Here is a 20,524-nt window from a genome sequence, read left to right as displayed (position 1 = left end):
GTACCTTCCAATGAGATTGTTTTTTAAAAATCTCTATTTTATATTGGAGTAGAGTTGATTTACAATGTTGCATTAGCTTCAGGTGTACCGCTAAGTGATTTAATTGTACATATACATCTATCTATTCTTTTTCAGATTCTTTTTCCATATAGGTTATTGCAGAATACTGAGTAGCATTCCCTGTGTTATACAGTAGGCCCTGGTTAATTATCTATTTTATATATAGTAGTGTGTATATGTTATATATAGTAGTGTGTATATGTTAACCCCATACTCCTAATTTATCCCACCCCGTTTCCCTTTGGTAACCATAAATTTATTTTCTATGTCTGTGAGTCTGTTTCTGTTGAGTAAATAAGTTCATTTGTATCATTTTTTTAGATTCCACATATAAGCGATATCATATGATATTTGTCTTTCTCTGTCTGACTCACTTCACTTAGTATGATCATCTTGAATGCACCAACAGTCCGATACAGCACAGGAAGAGAACCCAAGCCATAGGACACCTGCCTTGTTTTTCTCTCCATTTGGTGTGTTCCCTGTATTTCTGTCTAGTTCTCCTTTGTGAAAAGACCGCCAGCCTCTAAAACAGAAGTCAAAAGGACCACCTTATCTTTTCCTTCTCGAACAGGGCAATAACCTTTATTGTTGTTACTACATCTTCCCAGCAAAGAGCTTCCGCTGACTGATGAGTCCTCCCAGAAGCTGTTTATTGCCTTGTGTGCAAACAAAGTGACAGAGACTGTCAGTCATCAGCCCCTCCATCATCAGACTCACCTCGTCTCAACTAATGATTTAAAAAAATTGCATATAAGGTTCATAATTGCAATAAGCCCCAGAGATCGCCAGCTCTAGCTATAGTTAATATCTGGTTTGTGAAAGTTTAATGGTCTGAAGCAAAGTAGTCCTCAGGCTTGTTACTGAGCTGTCAGGGCAAAAGTCAGAATGATTCATTAACCAAAAAGCAACATTTTGCTAACAAATCAGCTGTCCTTCCAATTATCCTCTCATATTGCTCTGTCTGCCAAACCTGGGCCTGATAATAAAGCGGTATTAATAATGCATTATTTCTTGCCCAGGGAATGACTGCACGCAGATAAGCAGCTTGCCACAATCTTAGCAATGAATGGTGGTGATGAATGCTGGTATGCTGGGCTAAAATTGTAGCTTAAGTCAAGGGAAGGAAGTCTTACAGGGGTTCTTCCACAGGCTCAGCTGAGTCAGGAGGGAACTGGGAAAGAAAAAGGGCTTGCTTTGGAAGCAGTGTGGTTATATGGAGACCCGGGAACTGAGAGGCATTCTGCAGCCATCCAAGCTGCTTATAAGAACATCCAAAAAACTGTGGGGAATCATGCTGACTCCTGTGGAGTAAACTGTTCGTACGAGGCAGTCTGTGACTGAATGTGCATTTGCTTCTGAAAGCATGGGGTATTATCGACAGTTAATTCAATCGTCCAGCCAGGATGTATCGAGACCTTACTGTGCACATCCCAGGGATAGGGTATACAAAAATAAACAAAGTTAAACGAAGCACAGTTCCTCTCTTCAGTGATCCCCTTGTCTAACACTCACTGTATAGAAAACAGGCATCATGGGCTAGGGGATCAGAAAGCCACTCTCACTGGGAGCCCTGAAGAACTTTCCACAGGAGGGAGGGGTAAGAATTAGCTAGAAAGGAAGAGTTTCTCAGAAAGAGATAAGAGCAAGAACAAAAACAGAGAGAAGGAAAAGAACGGGGCACCTTTGTGGAAAAGTAGGAGGTGCGGTGTGTTGGAGAAATAACGGGAAATGAGACTGGAAAGGTGGCTTGGGGACCCTTGTGTACGGTGTCACACGTAATGCTAAAGGCTTTGAATGTTATCCTGTGGGACAAAGGGATCTTTTTGTGATTTTGAGGCAAGATTGTGACATGTTCAGATCTGTATTTAGGCTTTTCCTTCTAAGAATACAGATTTCTTGTCCTGTTGCTGACCTAAGAACTCAAAATCTTTCCAGGTAAGGCCGATATGTACTAACTCCTGGACTGCATTCAAAAGCCCCTCCACCTGAAAGGCCCTTCTCATCTCCCTCTTAATCACCTCTTCATTCCTACTCATCCTTCAAGGCTTCGCTCAGATCCCATATCCTGCAGGAGGACCTCCCAGATTCCCAAAAGTCATCTGAGAATACTACCTGCTTTCTCTGACATGGTCAAAAACGGTTTTAGGAAGGGGGTGAGTTGTGGGTTGGGGTCTTGAATGATGGTTAGGGTTTTGATGACTATGGAGAATGAGAGAGTTTTCTATGTAAATCAAAAGGCGTAGCAAAAGTCACAGAGACCTTAAGGTGCAATGATTATTTTGCATAGAATGAATAAATGGCTGAAACAGAAGAAGGGCCATATAGGGAAGTAGTGAAAGAAAAAGATTGATAGTCAGTTTGGCAGGCAAATGGTGGGATAACTTGAAAGCCAAAGTAAGAATTTTTCATTTTGTGCAGGATGCCAGAGTTTTCCAATATATTGATCTCTCTTCACTTGGTGCAGCTGAGTAGGGTTTACCACAGAGAGGGCCCCTGAGCCAGCCTCTTTCTGCTACAAGAATACTTGTCAGTTTGCCACTGTACTCAGTAAAATTTCCTATGCTTGACGTGGTGGGGAAAAGGTTGTGAAGGACTGAGATGGCAAAGGTGAGCCACTGAAGAATTTTGAAAACAGAATTAACATGATGAGGGCAACGTTTTAGGAAAATTAGCTCAACATCAATACAGCTCAAATTCCAAGTGATTTTCTGTCAGTATCCACTTAATTCCTTTACTGACAACATCACTTTCTTCTGACCCTAAAGCCACATTTGAACTCATAGACTAATTATTAGGAACGAGAAGGAAAGGAGGAGATTGATTTGCTCACTCCAAGTGCATAGCTTCCCATGTCCCCTCTACAAATTTTAGAAACAAATTGACAGGGCGTACGGAAAGGTACAAGGAGAAAACTGAGTTTTGTGGATGGGAGGCCATCTCATTTCAGAATATTAATTAGATATCAGCTGGGGAGAATATGCATCTATTCTCGGCATCCACATGATTTCCGGGAAAAGCAAGAGAAGACAGTTGTGCAGAAAACAAGCCAGTTTATACATCCTGCTGAGCTGTGTTTGCATGGGGTTGTGCCAGTACTTTATTTGGAAGGCTGTGAATGTCCAGAACATCAGCTTTTCAAATCATGTTTCAAATGGATTATGTTTTGTAGATTTTCCATTTTGTTGATCTCTTACGTGAGCAATTGAAAATTGTCCATAGTCTCGTGACTTTCAATAATAAAAAAGAATGCTCCGGGCTTCCCTGGTGGCGCAGTGGTTGAGAGTCCGCCCGCCGATGCAGGGGACACGGGTTCGTGCCCCGGTCCGGGAAGATCCCACATGCCGCGGAGCGGCTGGGCCCGTGAGCCATGGCCGCTGAGCCTGCGCGTCCGGAGCCTGTGCTCCGCAACGGGAGAGGCCACAACAGTGAGAGGCCTGCGTACCGCAAAAAAAAAAAAAAAAAAAAAAGAAAGAATGCCCCTCTAATATACATATCAATGGATTTCCAGAGGGAGTTTTCCAGATTGGAGCTGCTAGAAGTAAATTCTTTGCAGCTCTATCAAGCTATTAAGTCATTCATTCAAAAGACTCACCCTGGCTCTAGAAATTGTGTGGTATCAATTTTTAAAAAAAATTTTAACTGGAAGGTTATTTACCAACTCTGGATTCATCTTGGACCGGATTGGGTCTAAGCTGTCTTCCAGTTTTCAAAAGCTATGAAAGTATACGTGTATAGGTCAGAAGACTCCATAACTTGAAGAAACTAATTCTAATTGCTTGCTATTATAGTGCTAAAAAAGAAAAAAAGCTTAACAGATTCTCCTCCACTCTCAGATTATTATTAATTTAGCACTCTTTGGGGGTAATAAAGAGAAAATGAAGCCAAAATATTGGTAACAGAGTGTAACAAGTTATAGTGGTAAGAGTGGTAGTAGCCTATGGTACTATATAGGTGGCTTATAGTGTTCTTGTTAATTTCTTGGTAAAAAGAATTATAAATAAGATACCACAGCATACCAAAACCTTTAGATTAAGTTTATAGCTGTACATAGCTTTATTATTAATAAAAAGAAAGGATACAAATATGTTAAATAAGGATATAACTTAAGATATTAAAATATGCAATAAGACTACAACTCTGAGAAAAGAAAGAGGAAGTAAAAATATTTTTAAAGCCAAAATTATGAATTAGAAAACAGAAGGAAAATTAAAATAATAATATATTCAATAAAAAATATATATATCAATAAAATAAAGTTTTATCAAGGAAAATAAGTAAAAATATACAAACAATATTAAAATGAGACAGGAGCTGGAATAAATAAGAGAATACCAATATAAGACTACCATGTTCCATTGTATGATAATAAATTTGACAATTTCAGTGAGATGAATGACTTGGGAGATTTATAAATAACCAAAACTTACTCAAGAAGTAGAAATTTTGAGTATGTCCATGAATGAGGAAGAAGCTAAAATATATGAAAAAATTATCTCCAAGAATGTCTCTGAAGTCAGACAATTTATCAGGGAGTTCTTAAAAAGAAAGAATAATTACAATGTCATATAAACTGTTTTAGCTTTTTTATAGAGTTGGCCAAAAAGTTCCTTCTGGATTTTCCTTAACATCTTACGGAAAAACCCGAATGAACTTTTTGGCCAACCCAGTATATAAAAAGGAAATTATTAAAACTAAACTTTTCACTTTAATATGCATAAGTCAGATTCAAAAACCGAGAAAAATAGCTCCAAAACAGAAAACTATAGTTAAATTTCAATGATCAAAAAAATTACAACGAGTTTTCAATGTAAAAATCCTAACAAAAATATTAGTGACTCAGATTGAGCCATGCCTTGAAAGAATGGTCCACCAAGGTCTAGTCACCATAGTGAGAGCCTAAGAACATGAGCTCTGGAATTCAGACTGCCTGCTCACTGATAGGATGTTGTTAAAGTCGAGTACTTTACTCTTTGTGCTTCAGGTTTATGGTCTATAAAGTGCAATTCGTAATAGGACCTACCTCTCAGGAATTTCATCAGGATTAAGTAAGGTGATACGTAGAAAGCACTCATCACAGTTCCCAGGACATAGTAAGCATTAAACAAAGATTAGCTGTTGTCATCCTAATACCAGAAATGCATCATGATCTCTTAATATAATACACATCAACAATGGGTAAAAAAGTTTTCAAACAGAATGAAGTTAAAAGATAAGGTTTTTGATAAAAGTCAACACTCATCCTTGATTATCCATTAACCATTAAAAAACCAAGACAAGGAGAATACTTCATTAACATAATAAAAATACTTAACCCCTCAGGAAACATTTCAACAGCTAAATAGTTGAACATATGGTTTGATTTAGCATATTATTTAACATGATAAAAATATGAAACATACAGAAGAGACATAACTATTGAAAGCAAGGAGAAATATAATTTTTTTGAACAAGAGAGGATTATCTCCTAGGAGGAAAGGTGAGAGAGGAACAAGGAAAATTAACTTGAGATACATTTAGAATGACAGTAGTTCAAACACACTGTTGAGTACAAAATGAATATACGAAATGAAAACTTTCCAAAATCCAAAAAGTAACCATTTAGAAAGCAGGACATGAGAAAAGGAAGACCCCACTCACCTCTGGAAAGAATAAACCAAACACACAAACTAACTATAAATAACTCTAGCAAGAAGTAGGTTGTCCTTGTGTTAAAACAAGAAAGCTAAAAACATAAAACCTTAACTTGATGAGAGATATAGAATATCTGGATAAATGGAGAAACATACTGTATTCCTGGAGGGAAAAACTGAGTATTTTAAGAAGATTTGTGTTCCCAAATTAATTTATATACCAATAAAATCAAAATTAGATTTTGGAGGAAACTGAACAAAATTATTCTCATGTTTAATTAGAGTAATAAACAGGAATGAACAGCCTTTACCTTTTTTTCTGTTAAACAAAGGATAATGAGAAAAGAACAACAGATATTATAACATGTAAATCTACATTAAATATGTTACTACTGACAGATCAGCAGCATAGATAAAACACCTTAGAACCTAACTCTATTATTTATAAAAATTTGATAAATGATAAAAGTCATATGGAGAAAAATCAATGGAGGAAATAATTATTCCATAAATGATGTGTAAATCTTTGTTAGCTCTTTAGAAAGAGAATTTTCAATGCTAAAAGCATAGATAATTTCACATTGATTTAAAATTAATGCAAAAAATTGAACAACAAAATGATATTTATCTTCTCAGTAGATAGGAAAGGCTTACTAAGCACTAAAATAGTGAAAGAGTCATAAAAGAAATCAGCTCAAAATGAAATGTTTGATACAATTAGCTCTATAAAATTTGAAACTTCTCTAAGTCAAACCAAAAATTAAAAACTAAAAAGTAAACAACAAACTAGAATAGTACTTATAACAGACATACCAAAAGTTTAATAACTATATAAAGAGCTCCCACAGGGCTTCCCTGGTGGCACAGTGGTCGAGGGTCCGCCTGCCGTTGCAGGGGACACAGGTTCGTGCCCCGGTCCAGGAAGATCCCACATGCCGCGGAGCGGCTGGGCCCGTGAGCCATGGCCGCTGAGCCTGCGCGTCCGGAGCCTGTGCTCCGCAACAGGAGAGGCCACAACAGTGAGAGGCCCACATACCGCAAAAAAAAAAAAAAAAAAAGAGCTCCAGAGATCAATATAAAGGATTACAAATTATCTGAAAAAACAAGTGAGCCACAGATATTAAGAGGCAAATAGGAAATGCATTAACAAAAGGAAATACAGATCGTTAATAAACATGCAAATAATATTAATAGTAACAAAGGAATGCATATTAAAATAATGCATGTTCATCTGTACATTAGCAAAGATTTTTGAAAGATTAAAATAAGTTCTGGGAAAGATTTGGAGAGAGAATCATTCTCACGTAGAGCTGGCAGACATAGGAATTGTTTCAAGCTTTCTGTATAGCAGTTTGGCAATGTGCATAAAGAAGTAATAAAAATATTCATGTCCTTCAACTAGTTATTTCCACTTTTAGGAATCTCTTTGAAGGAATTATCCAGAAAAGCAAGCAGAGTTTTATTCCAGATTTTTCATTGCAGCATTGTCCATAAGCAGGAAAAAACTCCCTACGTTTCTAACAATAGAGAGATGGTTATGTAAATCATAGTACAGCATATTATAGAATATTGTTCAGGCATAGAAATGTTTTTGAAAGAGTATTTGATGGCATGGCCAAAAGCATTGTGTGCTCTCAGTTATGTTAAAAAAAATTGTGAGCTATGAATAGAAAATATACCGTAGAAAAATACTCCATAATGTTATTGAAGATTATCACTCAAAAGTAGGATTGTGATTAATTTTATTTTGTTTCCTTCTGCTTTCCAACTTATCTCAAATGAGCATATTGTTACTTTACATTTACATAAAATATTCAGTCTTTTTTTAAAAGAACTTAGGCAACTCTTCTGTAATGATGCAGGGTTTTGTTTGCTTGTTTAATCAGAGAAGTCTTGAGAAATACTCACCGATGACCTCTGCAATCATGAAAACTAAGCATGTTCCTGAAGCAGCACAGAGTTTCCACTTGGCATAGACTTGCTCCTTTGCCCTGTTCTCTGTGGCCTTGGAGTTGCTGTGGCAGTGATACATGGCTCCTGACTCTGGCTCCTCTGGCTTCTCTCCAGGATGTTGATCTTTATTCAAGGGTTTCTGCTGGAGTTCCATGCTGAGGATGAGTTTGACAGAAGCAAGAAGTGAACATGGTTGCAAATAAACCTCTCACTGACAGCCCAACCCATTATCAGAACTGCTATGAGGACATTTGCTGACTAGCTAGGAACTTATAATTCATGGCTCCTTCTACAAGAAATATCAAATGTAAGGAACCAAGCGAGAACTTTCCTTCTGAATTCTCAACTACAAAGAGTTTTGCTTTTATTTAGGCAAGCTCTTATTCAGTCTATACTACCAGTGATTAAAAGAAAGTAAAGGAAAAGGAGAAAGGAAGCAGATACATTTTGGTGCCTTTCCTTCACAGTCACTTCACTTTGAAAACATTTTGGGCACTGCTATAAATTTTAAAAGGGGCAGTAATGAGGTTATTACTATTAACGAGTAATGTGCATATGAGCCAGCCTGGTGATTCAGACACTCACTATTGCACGGCAACACTCTCCCTTTCTTCTGCACAGCAACATTGTTAATAGATCATAGCACTTTTTCCTGCTGATTCCATATGAACCCTCAGAAAGCTTCTTAACACAGCTTTGCAGAAATCTCTACCAATCTATCAAAGTTGTAATGAGAGTTAAACCTACTTATACTTCCCAAAGCAGGCAGTGCCTATCAGTTCTATTCAAATATAAAGCATTTATAGAAATATAGAGCCATTTATAGAAATACAGAATTTCACAAATGCAAAGATTGTAGATAACATTTAGTCCAACCCACAGTTTCTTACCTGAAGTAATTAAGATTCAGAGAGGTTAATTAATTGCCTGAGGTCAAACAGCCAGGAAATGGGAGAGCTGGGACTCCAAGCCTAGTGTTTTTTCCACTACGCCCACACTGCCTCTCTACCTGAACATCGGTACACCTAAAACCAATTTTTACTGATGCCATGATCTTGAACTAATTAGATTTGTATTTTTTAATAAACTTATTAGAAGACATTAATAAGATTCTTAGGAGTAAGAACTTTACATTCATGACTCTGAAAGGTATAAAAATGGAAATAAATTATTTTCCTCCACTTGAAGAGTTACTTTGTCTTATCACCATCCACAAAAAATCTGATGGTTTTGGCTTAAGTGATGATTAGTATTACAATTCTAATTATCCTTATATTTGGGGGGTTTCCTGAATAAAATAACATACATATTCATTATAGAAAACCTGGAATTACAGAAAGGCACAAAGCAGAGGGGAAAAATCAGTAATAAATTACCACCAAGAGACAACTATTATTGATAGTTTTTTGTTTAGCTTTGTAATAAATAAATACTGTTTTTACTTAGAGTCCATATTAATTCGGATGTTTTTGATAGCAAGTACAGAAAACAAAGCTCATGCTAGGTAAATTAACAAATGGGAATGATTGGTTCTGCACCTGAAAACATCTAGAAGTATTAGGCTTCAGCCTGATTTATCAAAGCTCCAGATCCATTACTCTGCAGTTCTCAACTACTCTTCAACCTCAGGCTGGTTTTCCTCATGTAGTGGAATAGTTGCCCAAGATAATCAGGACTGTGTACTTGTTTTTTCTTATACAGCAAGAAAGAGTGTTCATTCTCCCAACTGCAAAACAGGAGTCCTGAGTTGCATGCTGATTTGGCCAGCCTCTGTAGCCAGAGGACTATGGATGTGCTAATTGGCTTAGACCTTGTTACAGCCAGAGAAGATTGGCTAAACGCAACAACGCTGACTCCTGGAGCTGAGAGTGCGGTAAATGCTACCCAAATCACATGACTGCAACTCAGTGGGGATGGGCTGGAATAGACTGTGGATGAAATGACAGTGTCACAATAGGATTCCACCAAAGATACAACTTTGGAACCTAATTTTTAGCTGTATATATTGTTAACATTTTCTCAACTTATTAAATATTCTATATCATTAGTTTAACCTACAGAGAGCATTATATTTAGGATAGATATGTTACAACATAAGTAACTATTTTCTATTATTGGACAATTGACTCTTTTCCAATTATTTGGCACCACTGTGATTCATATCCTTATAGTTATCCTTTGCTAAGTATATTATTATCTCCTTAAAATGCAATCCTGGAAGGGGAATTACTTGGCTAAAGAGTATCTACATTTTGGGCTTCCCTGGTGGCACAGTGGTTAAGAATCCGCCTGCCAATGCAGGCGACATGGGCTCAAGCCCTGGTCCGGGAAGATCCCACGTGGCGCGGAGCAACTAAGCCCGTGTGCCACAACTACTGAGCCTACGCTCTGGAGCCCGTGAGCCACAACTACTGAGCCCGCGTGCCACAACTACTGAAGCCCAAGCACCTAGAGCCTGTGCTCCGCAACAAGAGAAGCCACTGCAGTGAGAAGCCCGCGCACAGCAACAAAGAGTAGTCCCTGCTCGCCATGACTAGAGAAAGGCCACGTGCAGCAACGAAGACCCAACTCAGCCAAAAATAAATTTATTTTTTTAAAAAGAGTATCTGCATTTTTAAGGATTTTGATGTATATTTGCCAAATTGGCTTCAGAATGTTTTTGCCGATGATGTTAATAGCAGTCAGGATTTTGAGCAATTCTAAGTAATCTTCATATTGGAATAAGAACTATTTGGCAAGAGGCACATAGAGTACTCATACCTATAAATTTTCACCTTTGTAATGTGATACATACCCTGATAATAAACAACCGTATAAGGTAGTGGTGTTAGTCACCAATGGTCATCGATGCAGAGGAGCCAGAGAACTAATAAGAAAACATGGTGCAGGTTTCCTTTTTCCTTGTGCTGAGAAGGCAGTATGAGCAGGACAGGGTCACCAAATATTCTGGCATTGTTCATATGACCACTCTGGCCATATGAAGCTTTACTTTATTTTCTATTTTTCGTGAATCTTGTGGGCAGAGAAAACCAGGTGGTGAATGACTGAGAGAGAACTTATCCTGGAACAGTTTAGAAGGCAGACCAAGGCAGGAATTCCACCAGGGGAACAGCCTGTGAGCAATGCCACAAGAGGAAAAGTGCAAGAAACCTGGCCAATTTTTACTTCTAAATGCTGCTACCTTGTCCTAGACCTAAGATTAGCCAAGTTGGATACATTTTGAGCTGAGATTGTTCCTTGAAGCACTAAGCCAGAAATCCGAAACAGGACTGAAATTGGATACAGTGTGTTCACGTGTGTGTATGTATGTGTTTTATGAGGGGAGATGGGAGTCCACCATCTTCGCTGGGCTCCCCAAAGGGTCTGTGATTCCAAAAGAAGTTAAAAAACTGAAGTTAAAATATATTCCTCATCATCTCATAAGAGCAAAGTGGTCTAAGTGTCTCTAGATGCAGTACAGGCTCTTGATCTGAAAAGTGATGCAAATTCTAAGAAGAATTTTAAAACGAAGGTTCTAAAAAGCAAATGCTAGAATGCATCAAAATATGAAATATGAATTTACTTTCAAAGAATAAATCACCAGAGGTCACCACACATTCAAATATGGCTGACGCTTTGAAGAGTAGGAACAATAGGCCGGAGCAAAGAAACTTACTGTAGCGTCAAAAAGAAAAAACGGGGAGAAACAGAGAAGAAAAATAGGGAAATATTACAAAAGTTTATGTCAATAGCCTAGAACTTAGAGTTCATCTCTTAAAATAAGAATTAGAAAATGGAGCTTTATTTTGTGATCTTGGAGAAGCATTTTTGTTTTTAATTTTGTATCTTATTTTTGTCTGTTGGTAGAAGTCAAACCCCTTTGGTTCTATATCTCTTAAGTGGAGCTGGTAATATTTTTCACACTCTTACTTCACATGTTGACTATATAAAATCACTTTGTTTTTGTACTTTCACATTACCTTTCCCAAGAGCCTTAAATCACTCCTCCTGTTGGGAGAGGAGATAAAATCTAAGGTCCCGCCATGCATTTCCAACACTTCATGTATTCATTCGTTCAGCAAATGTGTTGCATGCCTGCACCATCAGAGGTGCTAATGATACCATGCCTTTGAGACCAGCAAAGTTCTTGACCTAAGAAGCTTATATCCTAGCAGAGGGGAACACAGCAAACCAGCTGATAGTAACAGAGGCTGTGTAGTATCATGGGCAGTGACTGGGGAAGGAAAGGTGAGGCTACCTGAAATAGAGTGGTAGGGGAAGGCACCTCTGTAGATGATATCTGAGCAGGAACTTAAAAGGTAACCCGGAGCAGACCCACAGGAAGGAGGAACATCACAAGCAGAGGGCATTGCTGGTGCAAAAGCCGAAAGGCAAGAAAGAACTTGTCTTGTTCAGAAGCTTGTCTTGAACAGAAAGGAAACTGCATAGTGGCCACTGTAGCATCAAGAGAGAGTAAAATTGAATCAAGTCAAAGAAGTAGGCAGAAGTCAGATCATGCAGAACTCCGTGGGCCATTGTAAAGGGTTTCATTTTCTTCAAAATATGAAAGGAGGAAGTCGGAAGGTTTTGACTAGGGAGGTAACACTATGTGGTTCACATTTCTAAAATGATCATTTTGGGTGTTGCTTGGAAGCCTAGAGTATAGTGAGCAAAATATGGAGACCGTTTATTTGATTAAATGTTATGAGGGAGTGGGGAGTAGAAATGTTCACCTAACAGGTGTAATTTCTTGTCCCAGACCAGCTATCCAGTGTTCCACCCCCTTTTTAAACAGCTTTATTATAATATAATTCATATGCCACAAACCCATTTCATGTATACAATTAATGGGTTTTAGCATATATACAAAGTCATACAACCATCACCACAATCTAATTTAGAACATTTTCATCACCCCAAAAAGAAATTCCATACCCAGTAAATCCCCAGTCTCCTTACACACAATCCTACCTCAGGAAATCACTAACCTTATTTCTGTCTTTATAAATTTGCCTCTTCTGGACATTTTCTATAAATGGAATCGTACATTATGTAGATTTTGTGACCGGCTTCTTTCACTTAGTATAGTGTTTTCAAGGTTCATCCATGTTATAGCAAATATCAGTACGTCAGTACTTTATTGCTTTTTATTTCCAGGTAGTACTAAGTTGTATGGGTATACATCTGAGGGACATTTGGGTGGTTTACATTTTTTCAGCTATCATGAATAATGCTACTTTGCAAATTTGTGTACAAGGTTTTGTGGAAGTATGTTTTCATTTCTGTTGTTTTTCTATCTGGAATATTGAACTCATAGAATAAGTTGGAAAATGTTCACTCTTTTATTTTTTGGAAGAATTGATATTAATTCTCTTTTACATCTTTGGTAGAAGTCATCAGTGAGACATTTGGGCTTTCTTTGTGTGAAGCTACTACAGTCTCTCTACTTGTTATTGGTCCACTCAGATTTCTATTTCCTCTCGAGTTTGGTAGCTGATATCTTTCTATGAAGTTTTCCATTTCATCAAAGATTACAAGCATTTTATTTTATGTGATTTGTCTTTAAATCAATTAAGAGAAAAAAGGAGAGTAAATATTCTGTCTTGTATAATTAGCTACATAATTACCTTTACTGATGCTGTTTGATTTTTTGTGTGTTGACTCTAGTTAATGGCTGGTGTCATTTGTTTTAAGCCTGGAGAATTTCCTTTACTATTACTTGTAAAATGAATCTGCTAGCAAAAAGTTCTCTCAATTTTTATTCATTTGGGAATTTCTTTATTTCACCTTCATTTTACAAAGATAGTTCTGTTGGATAAAAGTTGATTGATTGGCAGGGTTTGTTTTCTCTTTCAGTACTTTAAATATGCCGTCCCACTGCCTTCCAGCCTCCTTTGTTTCCGATAGAAATCAGCTGTTAATCTTACTGAGAAACTCTTGTTCACGATGAGTCTTTTTTCCTCTTACTGCTTTCAAGATTTTTCTGTGTGTTTTGCTTTCAATATGTTAACTATGATGTGTGTGTCAGAGTATAGATCTGTTTGCCTTGATTCTTCTTAGAGTTTGTTGACTCTCATGGATGTATAAATTAATGTTTTCACCAAATATTGAAATTTGTTCCTTTGAATGTTTTTCTGCTCCTTTTCTGCCTCCTCTCTTTCTGGTATTCCCATTATGTATATGGTAGGATATTTAACTATGTACCACATTTCTCTGAGGCTCTGTTAATTTTTATTCATTCCTTTTTCTCTCTGTACTTTGTGTTGCATAACTATTGACCTGTCTTCACAGTCACTGATTCTTTCTTCTGCCAGCTCATATCTACTGCTGAGTCCCTTTGTTCCATTTATTGTACTTTTCAACTTCAGAATTTGGTTCTTTTTTATTATTTCTATCTATTATTACCGATATTCTCTATGTGATGAGACATTGTCATCATGCCTTTCTTTAATTCTTTAAACATGATTTTCTTGAATTCTTTGAACATATTTATAAGAGCTGCTTTAAATCTTCGAATGCTAAGTTCAACGTGGGGGCCCTTTCCAAGGCAGTTTCTTCTACCTGCTCTTTTTACTGTTTATAGGTTATTCTTTCCTGTTCCTTTGCATAGGTTGTCATATTTTTCTGGAAACTGGATGTGTTAGGTAATATACTGTAGCAATTCTGAATACTGATCCCCAGCGGGCTTGTTATTGTGGCTGCTTACTTGTTTGCTTTTTTATTTGTTTAGTGAATTGGCTTGTCTAGTTCAGTGGAGTATCTTCTTTGACCTTCCCTGCTGTGTAGCCTCTATTGCCAGTCCTCAGAGAGTGCAGCCTTGGACATGCGCACAGTCATCCTTCCCTCTCCCTACCCGCTTTCCCAGGGATGGTGATCATTTTAATCATGTTTTCTTTGACTGTCTTTTTCCATGCATCACTGTTAAGCTTCTGGCTCCTCTGCCTTTGTTGGTATCACACTCAGCTCTTGTCCTCCTTAATCACTTACTGATTGCTCTAATGTTTTCAACAGTATCCTGAGGCATACATTACAATATTATCCAATGGAAGTTGGGCCATGTATTAGTCTACTCTAGCTTCTATAGTAAAATACTGCAGACTGGGTAGCTTAAACAACAGAAATTTATTTTTTCATAGTTCTAGAGACTAGAAATCCATTATTAAGGTGCTGGAAAATTTGGTTTCTGGTTTTGGTGGCCCTGGCTTGTAGACGGCTGTCTTCTTGTTACGTTCTCACATGGTAGAAAGAGAGAGATCTCTGGTATCTCTTCCTCTTTTATAAAGATATCAGTTCTGCCCATCAGGACTTCACCCTAATGACCTCATTTAACCTTAATCATCTTAAAGGTCCTGTTTCCAATATAGTCACGTGGGAGCTAGGGTTTTAGTATATGAATTGTGGAATGACAAGAACATTCAGTCCATAAGAGCCTCCTCACAGGGACAGTATTTGAGGCTAATCTTTGTGGCTTGTGCCAACTCCAGGAGGGCTCTTTCTACCTGTCTTTCCCTAGCTGTTTCTGTTAAACTTCTAACTGGTCTACCATTTAGCTTGTTGCTCTGATGAAGCAACCAGCCTGCTCTTGATTGCCCAACAGCAAAATCCTCATTGTTTTTGACAGTGCCCTTATGCTTGAAATATCCCATGTTCTGTTCCAAATAAACTTTCAGCTGATGTATCATCAGTCCTCTAAGGGAAAGATGCATAGCTCTCTGTTCTTATAGCCTGATTCTCCCATGGGCAGAACCTCTGCATCACTGCCCCAAAACTGAGAGAGGGAACAGTGACCCACTTATCCTGGAGTGCCACCTCTGCTCCATAAGTGGGTGGTGAAGAACCTCACCCTATGTGTGAGCCAGGGCAGGGGTGTTCAGGGGCTTGCGGCTCCTGGACTATGAGTAGGGATTGGGTGAAGGAAGGGGCCCCCAGTCCTCTTGGCCATGTCTGCATTGAATACAGGTTCTATAATATGGAGCTGGGGCAATTAGAGATTCCAGCAGCCCTTTGCTCTAGTGGTGAACTGTAGCCCCAGTTGGAAGCTGCGAGGAGAGAGATCCCTGTCTTTTGGCCACATCCAACCAGAGTAGAACTTCCATCACAACAAGCTTGGAGGGGAAAGAGGTTAGTGGGGCAGATCATGGCTCAAATGCCACAGACTCTTGCTTTTTACTGAGATTTAGTAGATTTTCTTGAATAAATCTCAGTTTGCTGTATGCCCTTAAGACAATTTCCAGAGACTAAACTGTTGGAGTTTTTTTAGTATTATTTTTACCAGTAAAATGGTAAAAATGTTTCACTGGGGAAGGAGGTCCACTGAGCTGCTTACACCACCGTTCCAGAAGTCCTGCCACCACCCCCCCACCACCACACACACACACTTTAAGGCTTCACGTTGAAACGAGTCCAGTACTTTGTCCCTACCATCTGGACCTGCCCTCACATTCCCTGCACTTCTTTCATATACAACTTGGGAAAAAGAAAAGCTCGTTTCCAGTACCAAGAAAACCATATTGAGTACGAAGGTCAACTTTATACAACTATCTCTTTGCTACCATGAGCCCAAGCGTAGGGAATCACATCACTGGAAAGGGAATTGGAGGGATTGGTAGGGGAGAGATTATACAATAGTACCTACAGGGCCTAATATTACTACTTCCTGTGGTAGAATGTCTCTAAAATTATGTCCAACAATTCCTGTCATCTTATATGCACATGCCAGCAAGAGATGGAATCCACTGTGTCACCCCTCGAATCTCAGACTTGGGACTTGCTTTAACCCATCAAATGTGGTAAAAGTGGTGCTGTGCCAGTTCTGGTCTTAAGCTGTCTGACACCTGTCAGATTCCACTGCTGCTCTGTTTCTCCCCTGAACTGCCATATAAAAAGGTCCAAGCTAATCTGATAAAATGAGACACCACACAGAGAGAGAAGCCATGGGAAGCAGAACGAAGACCAGTCAAAGCCAACACAAAGACCCCAGACAAGTAAGTGAAGCCATCCTTGACCTTCTAGCACATCCCAGACACCAGCAGAATGCAGCCTCACAAGCAAACCTCGATAACTCCACATGGAGCGAGAACTGTGATAAATAAAATGATGGTTGTTTAAGCCACTACGTTTTGGGGGTAGTTTCTTGCACAACAATAGATAACTGAAGCACTTTTGTTGTGTAATTAGAGAATACAGATTCCTTCTAGATAAGTTTCTCAACAGATGATAACAACTTAAATAGAAAGCTGATGATAAGTAGAAAAAAAGAGAAGGAAGGAGAAAAGAGAAGGACCCTCAGGGGACAAAGTTACCTCTGAAATAGAGATAGAACAAAATATATGAGAAAGGAGATTGGGAGAGGTGAGGAAAAGTGAATTAGTGAGAGGATCAGGGTTCATATGAGCTCAGGAGGAAAGAGATTAAGGACCCAGGAGGCCACAAGGTGAAAGTGTGTGTGCAGGAGACGGGGAGGGGAACAAAATGCACAAACAGGAGGCGTGGTCCACATCCCAACTCTGCCGTAATTAGACACCCAGCCTTTAAAATGGCGTTTATTCGCTCTGGAATCCACTTTCCTAACTGGTGAAATGAGGGATCAGGATAAATCATCTCATCTAGGTTCAATTGTTTTTATTTGGAAAAAAATAAAAATTAGTTTGACAGTTTTTATCATCACTGTATCCTGAAGACCACACCAATGCATGAGGCGAATGAGACCCTGTAACCATCAACAGTTGGCTTTATTTGCATAACGGAGTGCTAATGGTCTAGTTTCATGAGAAGGGAAATACTCCTATTTTAATAATGTAGAGATGCTGTATTAATAGTGTCCACAGTGTTAACAATTTGTTGTTCAAAATTTCTGCCTGACCTAGTGTGAGGCTTTGTCGTTTATGATCTCAATAAATCACATCTAACATTATTTTCTTAGAAAAATAATTCTTACAGTGTGAGATAATAGATGTGCTAGACTCTTTGCCATATATATATTTTTAAGCAAAGTTATAAATATCCTGAGAAAAAGTCCCTTTGCAGTTGCTTAAACATTCGATGCTATCAAACGCAATGCCGCTACTCTTTGGAATATTAGTTTGTTTTCATGAAACACACAAAAACATTACACATATTATTAATGGGTAAGAAGTATTCTCTTAAATTCTGCTTCTAACATGAATTTATTTCAGATTCTCATTCATTTATCTATGTATTCTGAGTGTGTTTCTCTTTGCTCCCCACTTGGATTGAATTCCCCAAATGCACCGAAGTCTCATTCTTATTTGTCTCTGTCTTTACCAGGAAATTATCTCAGTCAGGAAAACTTTCCTAACCCTACTTCCTATGTAGGGTTTCCCTAACCCTACTCTAGCTCCTTTTTATTTTTTCAGTTCTCAGCCTATCACTTCTGAAAAGCTTTCTCTGACTCCCAAATTCCAGCAAAGACCTAGGTTCCCTTGAGGTATTCTTACTGTATACCCCCAGAATAACACACATGCTATTTTGTAATTACCTGTTTCTTATATGCATTCCACATTAGACTCAGGCTTTCAAGAGGACAGAGATACAGGTCTAGGAATATTTTAGTCTCCGGTATATATACACATGTTCAATCAATTATTGTTAAATAAGGGAAATGAATGAATATATTGCACATGGGACTGTGGGAGATAGTAAAAAGAACTAGAGCTATGTAGAACATTAAGCTCAGCTATATTTATTATAGGTGTGTATATGTGATAATGATATTATATAATTAAGAAAATAGAGATTAACTTAAGATCAGTGTGACCACACTTTGCCATATAGTTGAAAAGCCTTAATTCTTTCTAAATATAATTTAATAAAATTTACTATCTTAAAAGTGTGAAGAATTGAGGAAAAGAAAGGGAAACACATCAGATTGTGTATGTCTGTTTTTTAGAAGAAAATCTACAGATGAAAAATATACTAATAAAATATGTCCTTTGTACACTCAGGATATTTAAGGAAGCAAATCAACTACACAGAGTATTGCCTTTTTCAGGATAAGAATTATATAACTTGGCCAACAAGTTTATACACTTTTACAAAACGCCCCCAAGTTGCAACAGCAAAACTTTCCAATTCTGAAGCAGTAGGATCTAGGGACTTAGTGAATACTCAAGACACAGCGAATTGTGAAGCAGTATCTGATGTCTGTTACCTGTCTAGCGTGAAGGCGTACATCTTGGTGGCTTTGTCATTCACAAGATAAGTTCTTTCAAGAAACTCCATGGTGGCCAGGATAAAAGATTTTGGTGGTGGTGGTGGTGGTGGTGGTGTTGGTGGTGCTGTTATTGTGGCGACGGCTGCTGCTCTTCAACTCACTGTCCAGTTTTAGAAGCAAAACAACATTACGACTATTCACACACTTTGCAAAGAAAAAATGAAAAGGCTTCTGGGATTACAATAACAAGCCTCCCGTGTCAGTGTTCTTGATAGATCTGCTAAAACTACAGTCTGTTTGGAATGTTACCTGGCTTCATTCTCTCACCCACAGAAACTACCTTCCTGCAGGTAGGATCACATGACGTGTGTGTGTACGCGCGCGCACTTCCCACACCATCTGATTCCACTGTGCTGTCTAGGAGGTAGAGGAGATCAAGGGTTACCCGCTAATTGCTGCTGTAGGGGTTTGGTCTTCAGAGCACACCTGGGTGAGCTCAAACAGCTGCCTTTCTGTACACTAATATCTTTTCCCTCCTCTTCAACTTTCTTTTTTTTTTTTTTTTTCTTTTTCTTGGCGGTGAGTGGGAAGGTCTGTCTCTGAACCTAAAAGCACTTCTCCTAGTATTTAGTTCTAAAATGCCCTCTAGGGCTTCCCTGGTGGCACAGTGGTTGAGAGTCCGCCTGCCGATGCAGGGGACACAGGTTCGTGCCCCGGTCCGGGAAGATCCCACATGCTGCGGAGCGGCTGGGCCCGTGAGCCATGGCCGCTGAGCCTGCGCGTCCAGAGCCTGTGCCCCACAACGGGAGAGGCCACAACAGTGAGAGGCCCGCGTACCGCAAAAAAAAAAATAAAAATAAAAAAATAAAATGCCCTCTAAGCAGCTGTCAAGATTTACTTCTCTTCTCCTAGGACCGTTTGGGGATTTCACTACTGAAGAGGACATAGATCATTAGTCACTGAATTCTCTAATCTGAAACAGTTCCTAGTGCGGCAGCTTTGAAACCCTTTTGACAGACAGGAGAAGGGCAGTGTCAGCTTCTAAATAAATAACAGCCCTCAAGCACAAAAGAACCAGAATGAGCTGTGTTCTCCCTGGCCAGGGTACCCTCTGCTGAGGATAAAAGACCAGCCCAAGGAACCCCTGCCAGGCAAACCCATCACAACTCTTAGAAATGGGCTCTTCTGAGTTGACCCCAAGAGACCTTCAACCCCCAAACTCCTGTGAATTTTATTTCATTACAAAGAACTCTCCTTTCCAAATAAGAGAAAGGACTGTAGCCCAAGGACAGCAGCCTCGTCACACGGCAGGCATTTACATGTGGGCCAAAGAGCATCCAAGACCTATAGAGATGCAGGCAGGGGCAGGCGAGTGCAGAGAGGAGAAGAGGGCGTAGACCCTCCACCTCTAAGTCCTCGTTTCCTTCTTCATCTGTTGACACTAACTCCCTAGGGAGAGCACTCAGAGTGGTGTAGTCCAGTGGCTCAGCACCTCGGGAATCTGCCCATACAGCTGAGCAGAGATCGCCCACAATGACCTAGTAGAATAAATATTGTCTCCTGGAAGGAAAGTGGGATTCAATGGCAATGGCTGTAGGCAGTGAGGGGAGAAGTCACCTTTGGCCGAGTGTGAGAACGCCAGGTCTTCTATCACATCCGTCGTGAAGCTGTACCTCTTGTCGATTTTAAGATTTCAAACACTCTCCTCTGGAACATAAATTCTAAG

General features: G+C 38.9%; 1 protein-coding gene across 1 annotated transcript in view; it reads right to left on the bottom strand.

Moving 5' to 3' along the window:
* Nucleotides 1-18,866, bottom strand: part of SLC30A8 (solute carrier family 30 member 8) — a gene marked incomplete at both ends in the record, with an annotated part of 34,900 nt that extends 16,034 nt beyond the window's left edge. The window contains 2 exons of the mRNA XM_082858635.1: nt 7,602-7,801; nt 18,796-18,866. Coding sequence (XP_082714761.1) covers nt 7,602-7,801; nt 18,796-18,866 — 271 coding nt within the window. The remainder of the gene's footprint in view (nt 1-7,601; nt 7,802-18,795) is intronic.
* Between the last annotated feature and the right edge of the window lie 1,658 nt (nt 18,867-20,524).

This window comes from Leucopleurus acutus (genome assembly GCF_964270905.1).
Source record: "Leucopleurus acutus genome assembly, chromosome: 17".
Classification (NCBI taxonomy): Eukaryota; Metazoa; Chordata; class Mammalia; order Artiodactyla; family Delphinidae; genus Leucopleurus; species Leucopleurus acutus.
Note: the sequence above shows the minus strand (reverse complement) of the source record. Positions and strands in the feature narration are given on the sequence as shown.